General features: G+C 53.1%; 1 protein-coding gene across 1 annotated transcript in view; it reads right to left on the reverse strand.

The window, feature by feature from the left end:
* LOC119970951 (cadherin-related family member 5-like) overlaps positions 1-22,028 on the reverse strand; it is a 114,779-nt gene that overhangs the window by 21,797 nt on the left and 70,954 nt on the right. The window contains exon 13 of the mRNA XM_038806062.1: positions 16,597-16,770. Coding sequence (XP_038661990.1) covers positions 16,597-16,770 — 174 coding nt within the window. The remainder of the gene's footprint in view (positions 1-16,596; positions 16,771-22,028) is intronic.

Below are 22,028 nucleotides of genomic sequence, written 5' to 3' on the forward strand. Positions count from 1 at the left end.
GGCACCCGTAACAACGCATATAACAAACCCCCCACCCCCCCCCACCCCAATAAACAACAGAATAAATTAACAATAAGCAAATTAACTTAAACACTATCCCCCTAAACCCCCCCCCCCTTCCCCCCGTCCCCCCCGGGTTGCTGCTGCTGCTGACCTAGTACCTGATCGTTGAGCCAGAAAGTCGAGGAAAGGCTGCCACCTCCTAAAGAACCCTTGTACCGATCCTCTCAGGGCGAACTTGACCCTTTCCAACTTAATGAATCCCGCCATGTCATTAATCCAGGTCTCCACACTTGGAGGTCTCGCATCTTTCCACTGCAGCAAGATCCTCTGCCGGAGTACTAGGGACGCAAAGGCCAGCACACCGGCCTCTTTCGCCTCCTGCACTCCCGGCTCCACCCCAACCCCAAATATCGCGAGTCCCCAACCTGGCTTGACCCTGGATCCCACCGCCCTCGACACCGTCCCCGCCACCCCCTTCCAGAACTCCTCCAGTGCCGGGCATGCCCAGAACATATGGGCGTGGTTCGCTGGACTCCCCGAACACCTGAAGCACCTGTCTTCACCCCCAAAGAACCTACTCATCCTAGACCCAGACATGTGGGCCCGGTGCAGCACCTTGATCTGGATGAGACTAAGCCTCGCACATGAAGCGGAGGAGTTCACCCTTTCCAGGGCGTCCGCCCATGTCCCCTCCTCAATCTGCTCCCCCAGCTCCACCTCCCACTTAGCCTTCAGCTCCTCTGCCGACGCCTCCCCCACCTCCTGCATTACCTTATAGATATCAGACACCTTCCCATCCCCAACCCACACCCCCGAAAGCACCCTATCCCTTACCCCCCACGGGGGCAACAAAGGGAACCCCTCCACCTGTCGCCTAGCAAACGCCTTGACCTGAAGGTACCTGAACATATTCCCCGGGGGGAGCTCAAACTTCTCCTCCAGCTCATCCAGGCTCGCAAACCTCCCGTCAATGAACAGGTCTCCCAACTTCCTAATGCCCGCCCTGTGCCACCCCAGGAACCCGCCATCCATGTTCCCTGGGACAAACCGGTGGTTCCCCCGCAGCGGGGCCTCTACCGAGCCCCCCACTTCCCCCCTGTGTCGCATCCACTGCCCCCAAATTTTGAGGGTGGCCGCCACCACCGGGCTCGTGGTGTACCTCGTTGGAGGGAGCGGCAACGGAGCCGTTACCAGTGCCTTCAGGCTCGTGCCTCCACAGGACGCCATCTCCATCCTTTTCCATGCTGTCCCCTCCCCATCGATTACCCACTTACGTACCATCGAGACGTTAGCTGCCCAATAGTACCCAGAGAGGTTGGGCAGCGCCAGCCCCCTTCTATCCCTGCCCCGCTCCAAAAAAACCCTCCTTACCCTCAGAGTCCCATGCGCCCAAACAAATCCCAGAATGCTGTTGTTCACCCTCCTAAAAAAGGCCCTCGGATCGAAAATGGGGAGGCACTGAAACAAAAACAGAAACCTCGGGAGCACCGTAATTTTAACGGACAGTACTCTACCCGCCAACGACAACGGCAGCATGTCCCACCTTTTAAATTCCTCCTCCATCTGCTCCACCAACCTAGTAAAATTGAGCTTGTGCAGAGTCCCCCAGCTCCTAGCCACCTGAACCCCCAGGTACCTAAAACTCCTCACTGCCCTCTTTAGCGGGAGCCTACCAATCCCCTCCTCCTGATCTCCCGGGTGCGCGACAAACAGCTCACTCTTGCCCAGGTTCAATTTATATCCCGAGAAACTCCCGAACTCAGCAAGAATCTCCATCACCTCCGGCATTCCCCCCACCGGGTCTGCTACATACAGCAGCAAGTCGTCTGCATACAGCGACACTTGGTGCTCCTCCCCACCTCGCACCAAACCCCTCCACCTCCCCGACTCCCTGAAAGCCATGGCAAGAGGCTCTATTGCCAGCGCAAAAAGCAAGGGGGACAGGGGGCACCCCTGCCTCGTCCCACGGTAGAGCCTGAAGTACTCGGACCTCCTCCCATTTGTCGCTACACTCGCCATCGGGGCCTCGTACAGCAACCTCACCCATTTAATAAACCCCACCCCAAACCCGAACCTTTCCAGCACCTCCCACAAGTACCCCCACTCAACCCTGTCAAAGGCCTTCTCCGCATCCAATGCCACCACAATCTCCGCCTCTCCTTCTGCTGCCGGCATCATTATCACATTTAGCAGCCTTCGCAAGTTAGTGTTCAGCTGCCTCCCCTTCACAAAACCCGCCTGATCTTCATGTATCACCCCCGGCACACAGTCCTCTATTCTAGTGGCCACGATCTTCGCCAGCAACTTGGCGTCCACATTCAGCAGTGAAATTGGCCTGTATGATCCGCACTGCAAGGGGTCCTTATCACGCTTCAGGATCAGGGAGATTAGTGCCCGAGACATCCCATGCCTCGTTAAAGGTCCGAACCAACAGGGGGCCCAGCAGGTCCGCATATTTCTTATAAAATTCAACCGGGAACCCATCCGGTCCCGGCGCCTTCCCCGACTGCATGTGGCCAATCCCACTGACCAGCTCCTCCAACTCGATCTGCGCCCCCAGTCCCTCCACCTCCTCCTCCACCCTTGGAAATCGGAGCCTGTCCAAAAAATTCTCCATTCCCCCTCCCACTGCCGGCGGCTCCGACCGGTACAGTTCCCTATAGAAGTCCCGAAAGACCCCATTGACCTCTGCCCCCTGCCATACCACGTTCCCATCTCTATCCTTCACTCCACCAATCTCCCTAGCCGCGTCCCGCTTACGCAGCTGGTGCGCCAGCATCCTGCTCGCCTTCTCTCCATACTCATAGACTGCTCCCTGCACCTTCCTCCACTGTGTCTCCGCCTTTCTGGTGGTCAATAAATCAAACTTGGCCTGCAAGCTACGCCGTTCCCCCAGCAATCCCTCCTCCGGGGCCTCCCGTACCTCCTATCCACACTCAACAGCACCTCCGCCAGTCTCTCCCTCTCCCTCCTCTCCGCCCTCTCCCTATGGGCTCGGATGGAGATCAGCTCCTCCCTAATCACTGCCTTCAGAGCCTCCCACACCATCCCCACCTGGACCTCCTCAGTATCATTGACCTCGAGGTACCTCTCGATACATCCCCGAACCCTCCTACACACCTCCTCATCAGCCAACAACCCCACGTCCAGACGCCAAAGCGGGCGCTGGTCCCGCGCCTCCCCCATCTCCAGATCCACCCAATGCGGAGCATGGTCCGAAATCGCGATAGCCGAATATTTGGCCTCCTCCACCCTCAGGACCAGTCCCCTGCTCAGAACAAAGAAATCAATGCGGGAATAAACCCTGTGCACATGGGAGAAAAAGGAGTACTCCCGAGCCCTCGGCCTCCCGAACCTCCAGGGGTCCACTCCTCCCATCTGGTCCATAAACCCCCTCAATACCTTGGCCGCCCCTGGCCTCCTGCCTGTCCTTGAACTAGAACGATCCAGTAGGGGATCCAGCACCGTATTGAAGTCCCCCCCCCATGATCAAGCCTCCCACCCCCAGGCCAGGAATGCGGCCCAACATACGCCTCATGGAACCAGCATCATCCCAATTTGGGGCATACACATTAACCAACACCACCCTCTCCCCCTGCAGCTTACCGCTCACCATCAAATATCTGCCGCCACTATCAGCCACAACCTCAGACGCCTCAAACGCCACCCTCTTCCCCACCAGGATTGCCACCCCCCGGTTCTTCGAGTCGAGCCCTGAATGGAAAACCTGCCCCACCCACCCCTTCCTCAGACGGACCTGGTCCGCCACCTTCAGGTGGGTCTCCTGGAGCATGGCCACGTCCGCCTTCAGCCCCTTCAGATGCGAAAACACCCGGGCCCGCTTAACCGGACCATTCAACCCCCTCACGTCCCACGTAATCAGCCGGATCAGGGGGCACCCCGCCCCCCTCCCCCGTCGACTAGCCATAACCCATCGACTGCTCGCCCCTGGCCATCACCCATTCGGCCCGTTTCCCACGGCGATAGAACCTCACCCCGACCCCCCCGAACTCCTCCCTGGCCAATCCAGCAGCAACCCGGTATCCCCCCACCCCACCCCCCCTCCCAAAGACTAGGACCCCTCCTAGCCGCGACTCTCCCTCCACTGTACTCCCGTGAGCCAGCTGACTTCTGCTGACCCCGGCAGCTCCCGCTCTAACTCCGACCCCTCCCGATATGAGGTCCCCCTCCTCCCCTGCATCAGCTCCTGGGCACCGCTTCAGCGCGGGAAACCCGGTCTAATAGCCACGCCCCTCGCCACCAGCTCCACCCCCTCATCCCGCAGCACGGGAAACCAGAGAAAAGCCCGCGCTTTCACACTGCCCCACCCCACCAACGCAGCTCCCAAACCGCAGTCCCAACCCAACCACCAACTCCGTACAAACAAAAACACAGATCAACCACAAACCCCAGTACCCCCCTTAGAACACAAAACCATAACCCACATCGTCCGAAAGCGAGAGAAAAAACAAAAACTAACAGAATAACCCGCTACAGCATAAACAATGATACATGAATAGAATAGAAAAACTCCCACAGCCCCCAATCTCTAGTTCAAGTCCAGCTTTTCAGCCTGCACAAAGGCCCACGCTTCCTCCGGGGACTCAAAGTAGTGATGCCGGTCCTTGTAGGTGACCCACAGGTGCGCAGGCGGCAACATGCCGAACTTCACCTGCTTTCCATGGAGCACCGCCTTCGTCCGGTTAAACCCGGCTTTCCGCTTGGCCACCTCCGCACTCCAGTCCTGGTAGATACGCACTACCGAATTCTCCCACTTACTACTCCTCACCTTCTTGGCCCATCGGAGAACACACTCCCGGTCACTGAACCGATGGAACCGCACCAGCACCGCCCGCGGGGGTTCATTCACCTTAGGCCGCCTGGCCAGTACTCTATGGGCCCCCTCCAGCTCCAGGGGCAGATGGAAGGATCCTGCCCCCACCAGCGAGTTCAACATCACGGCCACATAGGCCGGCAGGTCCGACCCCTCCAGCCCCTCCTCGAGGCCCAGGATCCGCAGGTTCTTCCTCCGTGACCGAAGCTCCATCTCCTCAAACCGATCTTGCCACTTTTTATGAAGCGCCTCGTGTATCTCCACCTTCCCCACGAGGGCCGAAACCTCATCCTCGCGCTCAGAGGCCTGCTGCTGCAACTCAAGTATCGCTGCACCCTGGGTTGTCTGGGTCTCCAGCAGCTTACTTGTCATCACCTTCAGGGATTCCAACAACTCCCCTTTCAGCTCCGTAAAATAGCGCAGAAGAGCCGCCTGCTGCTCCTCCGCCCACTGCCTCCACTCCTCAGGGGCTCCACCGGCCATCATTTTGTCCACCTTTCCCCACTTTTCCAGGGGAGCTGCTGCCGTTTTTCTCCTCGCCCCACTTCGAGTCTGAATTATAAATCCCTGGGGGGTTTTGCTCCAGACCCCTTTATCCACCGGGAATCGTCGAATCAGCGCCGTTTGGGGCCCTTAAAAGAACCGGGCGGCCTGCAGAGTCCTCGGGGGGGGTGGGAGGGGGGGGGTAACTGGCCACGGGGGGTGCCCCCACGGTGGCCTGGCCCGCGATCGGGGCCCACCAATCCACAGGCGGGCCTGTGGATGCTGTGCTGTGGGGGAACTCTTTCCCTCCGCGCCGGCTGCTGTCAATCTCCGCCATAGCCGGCACGGAGAAGAACCCCCCCCCTCGCGCACGCGCCAACCCGCGCCAGCCGGCGGAGGCCCTTCGGCGCCAGTACAGCCAGCCCTGCCGGGTAGAGGAGAACCCTGCCTAAGGTCTGCTTCCTGCACCTTTTCCGGGTTTCTGGGCAATACATTGCAATTCACAACTCACTCTGCAATAAAAAAAACATTCTCATCCCTCCTGTTTTATTTGACAATTACCTTCCATCTGTTTCCTCTGGTGACTGATCCTCTTGCCAGTGGAAACAGATTCTCCTTATTTACTCAGTCAAAATCATTCACGATTTTAATCGCTTATCCCATCTACTCTTAACTTTCCTGCCACAAAATTTAAAAAAATGCAAGGAAATGCTGGACAATCTCAGCACGTCTGACAGCATCTATGGGGCTAGAATGGAGCTAACATTTCGTGTCTGGGTGACTCTTGTCAAAGCTGGAGAGAATTGGAAGCATCCAGCATCCGCAATTATTGACTTTTATCTTGGGGCCAGATTCTTCCGCCCGCCCGCTGCAAGGTGGCCCCAGGCGTGGACCATGTAAAGGTCCATTGGCTTCTGGATGGGAATTTCCGGTCGCCGGGTGGGCACAGTCGGAGAATCCGCCCTTAGTGTTCAATTCATTGCCACTTGTCTCCCAGGAATGCGGACCCTGAAGAAGCTTTGACAAAGAGTCATCCAGACTCGAAACATTAGCTCCGTTCTCTCTCTCCACAGACGCTGTCAGACCTGCTGAGATCGTCCAGTAATTTCTGTTTTGTTTCAGATCCCAGCATCCGCAGTAATTTGCTTTTATATAAAAGGCCAGTTTCCCCGGTCTCTCCACATAATTGAAGACCCTTACTTAATTACTCCAGGAATAATTGAACAGATGATAATGTAAACTTGACTTTCAGCAATCAATCGATCTACAGATTATTAAAAGTTGGTGTTCCAATTAGGACATAATTAATGACCCATTTTTCATTTCAAAGCAGGATATCATCGTCATTTAAGAGGGAAGCAATACCGCGGGTTTGGGGAGGGGTTTGTCAGTTGGGTGAGGCTGTTGTATCAGGCCCTGGTGGTGAGTGTGGCCACGAATAAGAGGAGGTCAGAGTATTTTCGATTATATCGAGGGACGAGGCAGGGGTGCCCCTGTCCCCCCTACTTTTTGCACTGGCAATTGAACCCCTGGCTATGGCGCTGAGGGAGTCGGGGGATTGGAGGGGGCTGGTCCGGGGTGGGGAGGAGCACCGAGTGTCGCTCTACGCGGACGACCTTTTGTTGTATGTGGCGGACCCGGTGGGGGAATGCCGATGGTGATGGGGATTCTCCGGGAATTTGGGGACTTCTCAGGGTATAAGCTTAACTTTGGGAAAAGCGAGCTGTTTGTGGTACACCCGGGGGACCAGGAGGGGGGGATTGGGAGGCTCCCACTGAAAAGGATGGAGAGGAGCTTCAGGTACCTGGGGGTTCAGGTGGCCAGGAGCTGGGGGGGCCTTGCATAAGATTAACCTCACAAGGCTGGTGGAGCAATGGAGGAGGAGTTTAAGAGGTGGGACATGCTGCCGCTGTCTCTGGCGGGTAGGGTGCAGTCAGTCAAGATGACGGTGCTCCTGAGGTTTCTGTTCCTGTTCCAGTGCCTCCCCATCCTTATCCCGAAGGCCTTTTTTAGGCAGGTTAACAGGAGCATTACGGGGTTTGTGTGGGCGCATGGGACCCCGAGGGTCAGACGGGTGTTCTTGGAGCGGGGCAGGGATGGGGGGGGCTGGCGTTGCTCAACCTCTGTGGGTATTATTGGGCTGCCAACGCAGCGATGGGTAAGTGGGTAATGGACGGGGAGGGGGCAGCATGGAAGAGGATGGAGATGGCATCCTGTGTGGGCACGAGCCTGGAAGCACTGGTAACGGCTCCGGTGCCACTCCCTCCAACGAGGTATACCACGAGCCCGGTGGTGGCAGCTACCCTCAAGATTTGGGGGCAATGGAGGCGGCACAGGGGGGAGGTGGGGACCTCGATGGGGACCCCGATACAGGGGAACCACCGGTTTGTTCCGGGGAGAATTGATGGCGGGTTCCTGAGTTGGCACAGGGCAGGTGTCAGGAGGCTGGGGGACCTGTTCATAGATGGGAAGTTTGCGAGCCTGGGTGAGCTGGAAGGGAAGTTCAGGCTCCCCCCGGGGAACACCTTTAGGTACATGCAGGTAAGGGCGTTTGTCAGGCGGCAGGTGGCGGGGTTCCCCCTGCTGCCGCCGCGTGGTGTCCAGGACAGGGTGCCCTCGGGGGTATGGGTTGGAGAGGAGAGGATCTCAGAAGTGTACCAGGTGATGCAGGAGGTAGACGAGGCCTCGGTGGATTTTACTGTTTTCTTTTTTTGTGAAAATGTGAAAATTTGAATTAAAATTATTTTTTTTTAAAAGGGGGAAGCAATATCTCCGGTCAGGCCACTGTGCTTCTATCAGCTAATTAACGGAAAATGAGAGACAATAGTGTTAATCAGGCACCATCTGGATATCTGAGGAAACATTAGACCTGTTAGCAGCTTGATGGTGAGATTGATAAACCTGGGGCGGGATTTTCTGACCCAGTGGCTAAGTGTTGACGCCGTCGTAAAAACCAGAGTGTTTTACGACGGCGTCAACAGACCCCCAGGAGCAGCGATCCTGAGCCCTACAAGGGGCCAGCACGGCACTGGAGTGACTCACACAGCTCCTGCTGCCGATACCGGCATCAAACCGGTGCCGTGGGTCTGCGCATGCGTGCTGCGGCCGGCGCGAACTTGCGCGTGTGCACCAGCTTCCTTCTCCGCGCCGGCCACGACGCAATATGCCGGAGAGCTACAGGGGCCAGCATGGAGTAAAAGAGGCCGCGATCGCGGGTCAGGCCACAGTGGAGGCCCCCCCCGGGGTCGGATCTCCCCCCTGGGGTCGGATCCCCCCCCCTGGGATCGGATCCCCCCCCCCCACCCACCCTCTCATCAGGCCAACCCCCGCAGGATGGACGCTGAGGTCCCGCTGGGTAAAAGACTAAATGTGAATGGCACCGGCGGGAATCGGGCTTTCTTGGCTGCCACTCGGCCCATCCCAGCCGGAGAATCGGTGGACCGGCATCACGTGAATCGCGCCCGGCCCGGTGATTCTCTGACCTGGCCAGAGAACCCTGCCCCCTGGTATCTTCAGCGGGAAAAACTTGTGACCAATGACTTAATGAAAATGGGCAGCATATTTAAAACCTGGGGGAAAGTTAACCTTTTCTAATCTTCCGACCAAATTTACTCCATGTCGCTGGGACTAAATTCTTCTGAAAACATTTAGAACTTCTGCTACATATCAGATGCCTCAGTGATTTCAACCACTCACAGTTGATATAAAACAAGGAAGTAACTTTCAGAGCTGAAAGACTTCAGCAAACTTTGATCCTTGACAGTTTATCAGAAGGTTTGCATCTGGGTCAATGTTCAATAGGTGTTGTTGCCCTCATACAAGTTGTTCACAGTTTTATGAACAGCCAACAAAGAAATGTTTCAAGCGAAACAGTGCAACTTTTTCTTAACATGGTTAATCTGATCTGTGTTCAAAGTACACCCAACGCGTAGATTGCTCAATAATTCCAGGTACTGTATAAGACAGTGTAAAGCTTCTATGGACTTTGGAGGGGATAATTCAAATTTTCAAGTTGAAGCTGGTGAATATTGGTGAAATTAGAGACTGAAGCATTCAGGAGAGATGTTCGGAAGAACTTCTTCTCTCAAAGGGTGGTAAAGGTTTGGAACTCTATCCCACAAACAGCAGTTGAAGCGAGATCAGTTGTTAATTTTAAATCTGAGATAGATTTTTGTTAAGTAAAGATATGAAGGGATATGGGCCAAAGGCAGGTATATGGGGTAAGGTCACAGATCAGCCATTATCTCTTTAAATGGCAGGACAGGCTTGAGGAGCTGAATGGCCTACTCTTGTTCCTATATTTCACATGACTATGTTCCCATATTTGTGGAAACATGAGGGAGAATAAGGGCCGAAATTCTCCCCTACCCGGCGGGGCCGGGGATCCCGGCGTAGAGGAGTGGCACCACCACTCCGGCATCGGGCCTCTTCAAAGGTTCAGAATTCTCCGCACCTTTAGGGGCTAGGCCCGCGCCAGAGTGGCTCCCGCTCTGCCGACTGGTGCCAAAGGCCTTTGGCGTCAATCGGCGTCGGGGCTGGCCTAAAGGCCTTCGCCGGTCCGCGCATGCGCCGGTGCATCAGCGGCCACTGACATCACCACCGGCACATGCGCGGCCTTCCGCCTCCGCCATGGTGGAGCCCGTGGTGGCGGCGGAAGAAAAAAAGTGCCCCCACGGCACTGGCCCGCCGCCGATCGGTGGGCCCCGATCGCTGGCCAGGCCACCACGGGGGCACCCCCCAGGGTCCGATCACCCCGTGCCCACCCCAGGACTCCGGGGGCCCACTCGCGCCGCTAATCCGCCGGCACAGAGGTGGTTTAAACCACGTCGGCGGGAGAGGCCTGACAGCGGCGTGACTTCGGCCCATCGAGGGCCGGAGAATCGCCGCGGGGGGCACGCCGATTGGCACGGGGGGGGCCCGCTGACTGGCGGGGCATGATTCCTGCTCCCGCTGATTCCCGGGTGGCAGAGAATTCCGGCCACGGCGGGGGCGGGTTTTACGCCGGCCCCATGCGATTCCCCGACCCTGCGGGGGGGTCGGAGAATTACGCCCCAGATGTGAGAATGAAGTGCCTTGCCCATCACGAGTTGGCCATCAGTCAGGATCAGAACAGTCCTTTCAAATGGATACTTGCCAAGATTCTGAGAGGGAAAGATATTGTCAGATGCATAGGAATAAGTAGGTAGATTTTTAACAATTATCCTCAGGATATGGGAGTCATTAGCAAGGCCAGCATTTATTGTCAATCCGAAATTACCCGAGAGAAGATGGGGTTCAGCTGCCTTCTTGAACTGTTACAGTCCAGAGTGTACAGTTACACTCAAAGTGCTGTTAGGGAGGGAGTTCCAGATTCTGACCCAGTGACAGTGAAGCGACACTAATGTATTTCTAAGTCAGGACGGTGTGTGACTGACAGGAGATCTTGGAAGTGACGGTATTCACAACGGCATCATTTTGTTTACATCATTGTGATTGTCAGTTGTGATACAATGATCAAGAGGGACCCTGCCGCACACAGTGATCAGGCCTCAATATCACTGATCCCTAAAATAGACAAAGGCCTGACGGAATGCAGGCCATACAAACCCATCCCACTCCTAAACACTGATGCTAAAGTCCTGGCAAAAGCCTTGGCAAGGGACTGGAGAGTTGAGTGCCGGAGATGGTCTTGAAAGATCAGACGAGCTTTGTCAAGGGCGGATAACTATCGGCAAATATCAGACGCCTTCTGAACGTGATCATGGCCTCACTCGGGGAGGGGCCACCAGAGGTGATCATCTCCCTGGATGCAGAGTAAGCCAGAGTTCAATGGAGATACCGTACCTCATGGAGATAGTGGAAGGGTTTGGATTTGGGCCAGGGTTCACCTCATGGGTGAAACTACTGTACAGGACTCCCATGGCCAGCGTATGGACAACCGGCACCAGCTCTGAATACTCACGCTGCACAGAGGCACGAGGCAGGGATGCCCCTTATCCCTTCTGCCAATTGGTCTGGATATTGAGCCACTGGCCATTGCTCTCAGATCAGCAAAGGGGTGGAGCCGCGTCCAGAGAGGAGACAGAGAGCACAGAGTCTCACTCTATGTGGATGGCCTGCTCCTCGAAGTCTCGAATGCCCTAGCCAGCCCGAAAATACCTAACCCAGGACTGGACAAGGATCCACAATGGAACCTGTTGAGCCTGAAGGAGGAGCTGAAGAGGGACCTGCGGAGATGGGACTTCACTCCTGCCCTCCCTGGCGGGGAGAGGGCAGACAAGCAAGATGAATTTACTGCACATGTTCCTCTTCCTGTTCAGATCTCTCCGATCTTCATCCCTAAGGGCTTCTTCACTAAGTTAGACAAATCATTCATGGTGTTTGAGTATAGGGATGGGAGAGGAATCCTGGGATCCACAAGAGGGTCCTACAAAAAAGGAGAAACATGGGGTTGAGGCTGGCCCTCCCGAACTTCTAATTCTACCACTGGGCAACCACTGCAGAGAGAGCACGGGGATGGGTCAAGGCGCTGGGAACGGAATGGGTAAAAATGGAAGAGAGCTCCTGTACAGGGACATCCCTCTAGGCATTGGCCCTGGCCACACTCCCATCCCCCCTAAGCCAAGTACTCAAACAACCCAGGTGGGCACACTTAGAGCGTGGAACCAACTCAGGCACCAGTACAGACTGGTAGCAATGTCCGCCACAGTCTCCATTTGCAAGAACCATGAATTCACTCCAGCGACATTAGACACCTCCTTTAAAAGGTGGAGACAGGACGAGGGGACACTGATGGTAGGGGACATATACATAGACGGCAGGATAGCGACCCTGGGAATTCTGACAGACAAGCTACAGCTGCCAAAAGGGAATGAGTTGCGATATATGCAATTAAGGAACTTTCTCGTCAAAGAGACAGCAACATTCCCCCCCAGCTACCAGGACATTCACCACTGGACAGACTTCTAACCAAGGGTGAATTAGAGGATGGTAACTGCGCTGACATGTATGGGCGGCTACTGGAGCAGGTACGGTCACCATGGGATGAAACACGGGAGAGGTGGGAGGAAGAACTAAGCATGGAGATAGAGAGAGGACTCTAGATCAGAGCACCTCCTAGGGTGAACTCCACCTCCTCATGCGCAGGGCTGAGCTAAATGCAGCGAAAGGTAGTGCACAGGGCACACATAACCAGAACATGCATGAACAGATTCTTTCCGGAGGTGGAGGACAAATGTGAGCGGTGCCAGGGAGGCCTAGTCAACTACGCCCAAGTGATCAAGTCATGTCCCAGACATGTTGGGTACTGGACTGCATTTTTCGAGGCCTGCGTTTTTCGAGACCAAGTCCAAAGTTGTAGGGGTGAGGGTGGGGCGGTGGCCACAGGTGGCAGTCTTCGGGGTATCGGAGCAGCCAGAACTCATTATGGGGAGAGGGGCAAACACCTAGCCTTTGCCTCTCTTAATCGCCTGCCGGAGACTCCTGCTCGACTGGAGATCAGCAGTGGCAACCAAGGCCATAAAGTCGTTGGCCGACTTCGCAGAATTCCTCAAATTGGAAAAGACAAAATTCACCAGGGGGTCGGAGGAGGGCTTCCGCAATACATGGAAGCAATTCACCGACCTGTTCGTGACCAGCAACCAATAAGGGAGGGGGGGGGGGGGGAAGGAGCAGGGGCAAGGGTCAGGGACCTGAAACAGTCAAAAGGAAAGGGGGGGAGGGGAAAGACCAGAGAAGGGAGGGCGGACACATCACCCAGAGCACAGCAGAAGCAGGGCAGAGGGACCTAAGGGCACTGAATGAAGGAGAACCCAACGGGAGCGGCCATGGCAACAACAAGAGGGCGCACCTGGGTGACCTCAAATAAGCCCCTGGTATGTTTTAATACCATGGAGCCACATGTATATGGTGAAACAGTACGGTTGTGATAACTGATTACTGGAGGCCTAATGCCAACAGGCCTCAAACTTGTATATACCATGCCTATGTATTTTTAATGTGTCAATTTGTTTACATTTTATTGTTTTGTTTAAACTGTGGGCGGGATTCTCCGACGGGGCGCGATTCACGCGACGCCGCTCCGACGCAGGTTCGACGATTCTCCGGCGACCAGAGAATCGGTGCCATTGGCGCGGCGCGGTCAGCGTGCCACCGGCGCCCCCCCCCTCACCGATTCTCCACGCGGGATGGGCCGTGTGGCTGCCGAGATAGGCCGAGTCCCGCCGGCGCCATTCACATGTGGTCCTACCCAGCGGGAACTCGGCATACATCCTGCGGGGGGGGGGGGGGGGGGGGGTGGGGGGGGGGGGGGCTCCACCGTGTCCTGGCCCGTGATCAGGGCCTACCGATCGGCGGGCCGGCTTCTCCTGGTGGGGGCCTCTTTTACCAACAGGACCTGATACTTGGGAGTTTACAGGTCAGATGGTACAAAATTTATCATATGGGCATTGATAATGTGTCCACAATTCACTCAGCATTTTCACCGTCAAGACTGCGTCTGGCAGATAATAGTATCTATCAACATAATAATCAGGACTACAGCATGATTGGATTCTGTAACCACAGCATCAGGTATAAGCACACAGGAGATGTTTTACTGTTATCTGTCAACCTGTTTACTGTTAGTAATTTGGAGAAGTTACTCAGCCATGACAGCATAAAAAAAGGTCAATAGGTCCATACTGCCAGTGTTAGCTCTTCAACTGGAACTGTGGGGCTAGAGTTCAGGATTCGGGAGTGTGCTATTTATACTTTGTCTGTCATCACAGGTGCTTTGCAAAGCCGGAAAGGGGCAAGGTCAAAAGTATTATCCACCTCTAACTGCTGAGAAGGAATAGTGGGAGCAGACTTGAGATAATTGGCACAAAGCATTAATTGGGGTGTCTGGTCATTTCAAACATCACCAAACATGGACAAAAAAGCTGAATGGCAGAGGTGAGATGAGAGTGACTGCCCTTGACATCAAGGCAGCATTTGACTGAGTGTGGTATCAATGAGCCCCAGCAAACTGGAGTTAATGGCAATCAGGGGGGAAAACTCACCATTGGTTGGAGTTATACCTGGCACAAAGAAAGGCGGTTGAAGGTCAATCATCTCAGTTACTTGACATCACTGCAGGAGTTCCTCAGGGTAGTGTCCTCGGCCCAATCATCTTCAGCTGCTTCATCAATGACCTCCCTCCCATCATAAAGTCAGAAATGAGGATGTTTGCCGGTGATTGCACAATGTTCAGCACCATTCGTGACTCCTCAGATAATGAAGCAGTCCATATCCAAATGCAGCAAGGCCTGGATAAGATCCAGGCTTGGGCTGATAGTGGCAAGTTATATTCACACCACGCAAGTGCCAGGCAATGGCCATCTCCTACAACAGAGGATTTAATCACCGCCCCTTGACATTCAATGGCATTATCATCGCTGAATCTCCCACATCCTGGGGGTTACCATGGATCAGAAAGTGAACTAGACTAGCCATATTAATACTGTGGTGAGGAGGGCCGGCCAAAGGCTAGGAATCCTATGGCAAGTAACTCACCCCCAGACCCCACAAAACCAGGTCCACCATCTACAAGGCACAAGTCAGGAGTGTAATGGAATACTCTCTATTTGCCTTAATGAGTGCAGCTCTAACAACACTCAAGAGGGTCAACGCCATCCAGGACAAAGCAGCCCTCTTGATTGCTCCCCCTTCACAAACATTCAAACCCTCCAGCACTGAAGAACACTGGCAGCCGTGCAGTACCTTCTACAAGTAATTCACCAAGGTTCCTTAGGCAGCACCTTCCAAACCCACGACCACTACCATCTAGAAGGACAAGAGCAGCAGATACCTGGGAACACCACCACCTGGAGGTGCCCCTCCAAGTCACTCACCACCCTGACTTGGAAATATATCGCCGTTCCTTCACTGTCGCTGGGACAATATCCTGGAACTCGCTCCCTAACAGCACACTGGGTGTACCTACACCACATGGACTGCAGCAGTTCAAGAAGGCAGCTCGCCATCACTTCTGAAGGGCAACTAGGGATGGGCAATAAATGCTGGTCTAACCAGCGATGCTCACATCCCTGAAAGAATTTTTTAAAACTGACTCCACTGCCCCACCTTCACACCATAGTCCTGTGTCAATCCCAAATTAACCCCACTGCCCTGCTTTCCAGCATTCTCTGTATTAAACGTCTATTCAATTTTCCCCTCAAAGATGCAGTGGCCTTTTCCTCAACCACCACCTTGTGGAAATCTTTCCATGCTCTCAGCATTACCATCATAGAAACATTAAAAACTGAGCAGGTCTTTGAACTTGTTCCACTATTCATTGAGAGCATGACTGCTTTGTGATCTAACTCCATGTACACCCACTTTGTCCCATATCCCTTCAGATCTCCACGTGGGATGGGCCGAGTGGCTGCCGAGATAGGCCGAGTCCCGTCGGTGCCGTTCACATGTGGTCCTACCCAGCGGGACCTCGGCATACATTGCATTGTCCAACCACATTGCATTTAAAATTAAACAAATTATCACCTCTAGCCATTTGGCTACAAAATATGTATCATGGATCTTGGAAGTATTGAGAACTATGAGGTGAAGAGTGTCAAACTTCAAGAGGATATGGATGGTTAGTGAAGTGGGCAGAGGGGTGGCAGACAACATTTAATGTCGGGTAATGACTGAAACCAGAGTCTCTCGAGCTCTCCCCACCTGTCATTGGTGTGCATTGGCAGGATCATGAGGTGCCTGGACAGAGTAGATAGAGAGAAATTGTTCCCATTGTCAGACAGATCGAGAACCTGAGGATACCGACTTAAGGTGATTGACAAATGCAACCAATGGTTAGGATCTGCAATTCACTGCTTGATATTGTGGTGGAGGCAGAGTCAATCATGGCTTTCAAAAGAGACGTTATTTGAAGAGAGGATATTTGCAGGGCTACGAGAAAAAGGCAGGGGAGTGACACGAGGTGAATTATTCTTGCAGAGAGCCGTCACGGTCACGACAACGCATGAATATTCTGCCCCCACAGGAGGTGAGGAAGGAGGCAGGTGGGCTTGAGAATGTGGCGAGTTGGCATTGGGATCGATACCTGATACCTTCCCACCTCCACCTGAAATAAGTTCTGGACAGGATGGCCCATGGCTTTCCTTCTGGTCTTGCCGACAGTGACGGCTCTTCAGCGACCAATTAACGACCGCCTAGTTACTAATCCAGTAACACGAGGTTTGGTGTCTGGTTTCGTGGTGACTATTGGAGAGTTTAGTTGGGTGGATGGTTGCATTGTTAGGCCCCATCAACCAACCTACCTGTAGTATGCCCACTCCCAGGTCTGGGGGACGTTGCTGTGGTGGATCCTGAGGGTCCAGGGGCCTTGGACGGAGTCGATACCCCACTGATGGTTGGCCCAGTCCCGGGAGGTTTAGTCGGTGGTTTTGGTGTTCCACTTCCATGGGTTGTTGTTGTTTTCACCGTTGTTGGCGCTGGTTTAAAAATGAGCTCATTTTAACAGTCAGGAAAAGAAAAGTAATTTAACAGAAAGTAATCAGTAATCAACTGGTGTCTAGCCATTTAGAGAATGGTTTCCGCTCAGAACTATACTAATGACCTCTCTCTGTTTCCACGCAGGTATTTGCTGTGCTCCAACGGCCCACAGACAGTAAATGTCAAAAAGTCGTTCAAACACCAACAACCGTGATCTACCAACACTCAAAATGTTAACCCTGTTTCTCTCTCCACAGATGCAGGCAGGCTTGCTGAGTTTATACAGCATCAACGGTATTTTGCTTTTATCGCCATGAGGCCTCGTTCAATTCCACTGCAGTGGTTCAAGAAGGCAGCTCTTTACCACCTTCTCAGGGCAACTAGGGACAGGTAATGAATGCTGAACTTGACAGTGACACTCACACGCCCAGAATGAAGAATGGAAGCCTATGAATGTATTAATAAAATTTATGAATGAATAATATAAATTTATATATTGAATAATGAGATATGACCAATGAATTATGGAAACTGAATCAATGTTGAGGACAGTTTTGATTCGAAAACTGGGATTAATTGTGGGTAAACAGGTTAAAAGGAATTACACATTCCCATCAATTCTTGGGTAAAGATTTAAGGCAAAGGACGATATGTGAAGGGAAAGATTTACAGGACTATGGGGGAAGATTAATTGGATAGAGGAAGAGAGAGCAGCCACGGACACAATCTTTCTGTGCTGTATCATTCTATGATTTTATGCTATTATTCAATTCACTTTTGAAATTTTGAATCTGCTCCATTGTCCTTTCAGACACCACGTTCCAAATCTCAACAAGGTATTGTTCAACTCGCTGATTCTTTTAAGAACATGGGAAGAGCAGAAGCCTCGTGAGCCTCTTTCACCATTCCATGAGATCACGGGGCAGAATGTTCCGCTTTCCATCAGCAACGGGAAGCATGGTGGGCTTGACAGCAAGATTTGGAAGGTGGCCAGAATTCAATTTCCCGATGGCGGGAAATTAGTTTGTTCTCTGGACTTTCATTCACAGGCGGGAGAGTCCCACTGAGCTCTGTCGGGAAAGGCAGTTACCTCTCATGAATGCTCGTTAAGAGGCTACCCTGGAATCTTGTTCCCCCTCCAAATTAAGTGCATTGCCAGTGGGAATTTAGAGCGTTTGCTTTTACGGCTGTACATTAATGGCATGCACCAGGCAAGGCAGACGTCTCCTTCAACTTTGGGATCAGTAGAAACTGCTGTTGCCTTCCTTTAACTCCATCTCTGAGAGATATCAGGTTCCCATTGCACACTCTGGGGCAAGGCTGAGCACAAGAGAGGGGCGACCCGATTCAGGATTTGGTGGGCATTGTGGAGTCGAGTAAAAGAGTGAATGGGTGGCTGGCTGACACTTAAATATGGCGCCCGGATATTGGAATCCATGAGGTAGTGGTGGGGGCAGGCCACCTCCTGCCTGCGTTGCCATAAACACCGTCATTCTCCTCACAGTTGCATAATTAATTAGCTGAACAGAGCAAGATCTCACATGTTCAGCCACCCCGTACTCCAGCGGAAGTCATTCCGACTTCCCCTCCCGCCCTCGGACTTAGTCTCCAGAAAATTCTGCCCCTGACTGACCTCCGGCCTAACTTCATAGAGCCGGCCTTTCCCCATATCCCTTTGTACATTGATACTCAAACGAGTATCAATCCGAGATTAAAAATTAACAATTGTTTATTTACTTGGTAAACAAGGATTAAGATTTCAAATTTCCACCAGTTCTTCCCCTCCGCTGTCTGGATGGGCACCGACAGCACATTTCACCGCCACAATGAAGACAATGGTCATCATTCTACTGGTCATGTTTTTTTTTCCTTTTGTAAATCATTAATCCCAAACAAATTAAAACCGTACCCAGTATAATTGGACCGCAGCAAACTATTGGATGGTAAACTCTGGATGATACAAAGGTTGGGAGTTCAAAGGCAATATAGGAAAGTGAATGTAATAAATCTCTGATGAATTGTAGGCTGACATCAAGTAAAAGTGACGATGAAATAACAACAGAAAATGTTGGACAATCTTAGCAGGCCTGACAGCATCTGTGGGGAGAGAACAGAGCTAACATTTTGAGCCTGGGTTTGACAAAGAGTGAAAGAACCGCAGGAATGGAAAGGAGTGGGTTGCCGTCCCACTTGTGAACCGTGGCTTCCATAAACGTGGACTAGGTGGAACAGCACCTGGGTGGGGGGGGGGGGGGTCTCCCAGGCCATTAGAGACGCCCAGATGGCCGGACTGTGGACAGGGTGGTAGCCTGGCACTCCCACCCGCACCCGGGCACCTTGACATGCCAGTCTGGCACTTTGACACTGCCGAGGCATCCAGTGGGCATCCTGGCACAGGGTGCCAAGCTGTCAGTGCCAAGGTCCCAGGTTGCCCATGCCAGGGGTCTGACCTGGGGGTGCCTTGCCCTTAAGAGGTGGGGGGGGGGGCTTTCAAGGACAATGTAAGAGGTATGTTGGCCGCATTGTGGTGGGGATCTGGAGCCAACGGTGGCGTGGCTGAGGAGGTTGAAACATGGCACCCGGATCCGCGGGTACTATTCCTGCACTGGCAGGCTGAACTCATCACTGCAGGAAATGATGCAAATGTGGCCTTGGCAGGGCATTCCCCACCAAGGCAAGAAAAGACGGCAAAGTGCTGTTAAATAGCGGTGTGGTCCTCGGCCGTGCCGTCGCCGTGAAAAATCCTGCTGTACACACCTGAAAGCAGGACTCTGTTTTTGTCCCATTAAATCGCACCCCAAATATTTTGGGGAGCTCCTCTGCTGTTAATGTGTTCAGTCTGTGCAGACCTTCATTCCCAATAGTTTGGTGAATATTTATGGCTTGCTTGTCTGGTTCAGGCACACCTGTATCAGAAACCTTCATGCTGTGTGCCTTTTAAACATTTTAAAATCCAATAGTAGGCTCAGCTGGCATCCCAATTCAAACATAGAATTACATAGAATTTACAGTGCAGAAGGAGGCCATTCGGCCCATCGAGTCTGCACCGGCTCTTGAAAAGAGCACCCCACCCAAGGTCAACACTTCCACCCTATCCCCATAACCCAGTAATCCCACCCAACACTAAGGGCAATTTTGGACACTAAGGGCAATTTATCATGGCCAATCCACCTAACCTGCACATCTTTGGACTGTGGGAGGAAACCGGAGCACCCGGAGGAAACCCACGCACACACGGGGAGGACGTGCAGACTCCGCACAGACAGTGACCTAAGGCGGAATCGAACCTGGGACCCTGGAGCTGTGAAGCGATTGTGCTATCCACAATGCTACCGCGCTGCCCACGGAGGAGATTTGTGGATATTCTGACAATAGGCCTTGACACTCTTTCTGCTATGGTACCTTAGGTGAGTGTTGCCGTAACTGCTTTCGTGCACTTTTCCAAAGCGTCGCCCATTATAATCACAACCTTCTCTGGCCCGGATTCTATGAAAGTTTTTATTGATCAACTCCCCCCCCCCCACACCTTTCCCGATTGAGATAATCCGGCGTTGGTCCTCTTGACATGCTGTCCCAGTCACTGAATTGACAGACTGTGCATTGCAACCTCAGCTTGTGGGATCAGTCTGTTTGCCAACTCTCTATTTGAGCATTATCCCGGCACTATGTCTTGAAAGTTTTTCTACGCAGTCGGCACGCAACGGTTTCAACACGATGTTGCAGCTTTGTTGTTGTCTGGTCTGAATGCCAAGGGTCGTCTGATGCCATCTCAGGCTGTTCACTATGCTGTGCCTGTACTTAATCATGCTGCCACGCTGTTTGACCATCACTGATCACCACGTTGTGTTCTTATAATGATAGAAAGGCACCAATCACTCAGCAAGGATTGGACATGCACGTTGAAAATAGATGTACATGGATAAAAGGCCTGAAAACATCAGAACAGTTCTGCCTTCTGCTCACAGGTAAAAGTGAAGCTAAAACTGGATCACATGACCGCCGCCCCCCCCCCCCCCCCCCCCCCCCCAAACCAAGTGGTGTCATGTTGCTGCATCTGAAAGGCATTTCACACAAAAGCGGCCGCACTTAATTGGCTGTAAAGTACTTTGTGACATCCGGGGCTGGATTCTCTGATTTTGAGGCTATGTCCGGAGGAAGTGTCTAATTGTACGATGAAAAAACTCGGCGAGGCCCCAGCACCGACCCTCCAGCCTTTACGAAATAAACAGCCGGAGAATTATCAGGTCTGTGGCCGCCCATGCGCACGGCGACAACCCGCAGCGGTTGTGCTGTACAATATGGGGCCAGCCGCACACGGACCTGACCTGCCAGATCAGATAGTGCCCCCATGGACACCACCTCACCACCCATGGACCACTCCCCCCCCCCCCCCCCCCCCCTCCCCCGGACTGCAGCGGTGCTGGACACAGTCCGTGAGAATGTGAAGCAAGGGTTAATAGCTAGAACAAGCCAGAATTAATGGGACACATTAGTGGAAAATTACAAATAGGGGAGTTGTTATTGAATTTGTGAGCCGACTCATGACTGTAAGCCGAATAGCCTTGAGAAACAAGGAAGATGGCTGGATGACGGAATATGAAATGTGGGAGCCGCTTGCAACTATGGCTAACACCTACTGTCTATACTAAGACTGCTGTATACTCATGTGCCAATAGATAACTTTAAAGTCTGTAAAATCATGTATCGGAACTATGGCAATTTCAACTTTATGCTTTGTAATGGGGGCAAGCTCAAGTGAATGTAAGGGACAGCCCCTTAAAAATACATATAAAAAAAGGATGTTTTGAGCAATACTTTGGCACTCTCCGAGGTGGTTCTTTGGAATACCTAGAGGGCTGCCCCAATCGCAATAAAGAATATTCTGAAGTACGGACATGTTCGAGACCGTTTCTTCCGGACTGAGAGACAAGTGAATTAGAGACGCATTCACATCCGCAGCCGCCCTGCCAGGTTCACGAAAACTGAGAGCACATGTGCCCCGCAGTGTCGTGAACTTGCCCATCGGGGATGGAGCATCAGGGGCAGGGCCTTCAGGTAACGTCCTGAGGCCATCCCAATGGCGTGCGGCGTACTCCTCGATGATGCCGTTTTGTAGGGGGCGGAGCATCTGAAAACAGGCACTGCCCCCGATTCGGTCGTAAAAAGGGATTCTCCGCCCGGTCGCCGATTACGAAAATCGGAATTGGGGAACGTAGAATCCCACCCCTGGTATTCTTAAAAGGTGCTATATAAATGC

This window comes from Scyliorhinus canicula, chromosome 9, assembly GCF_902713615.1.
Source record: "Scyliorhinus canicula chromosome 9, sScyCan1.1, whole genome shotgun sequence".
Classification (NCBI taxonomy): Eukaryota; Metazoa; Chordata; class Chondrichthyes; order Carcharhiniformes; family Scyliorhinidae; genus Scyliorhinus; species Scyliorhinus canicula.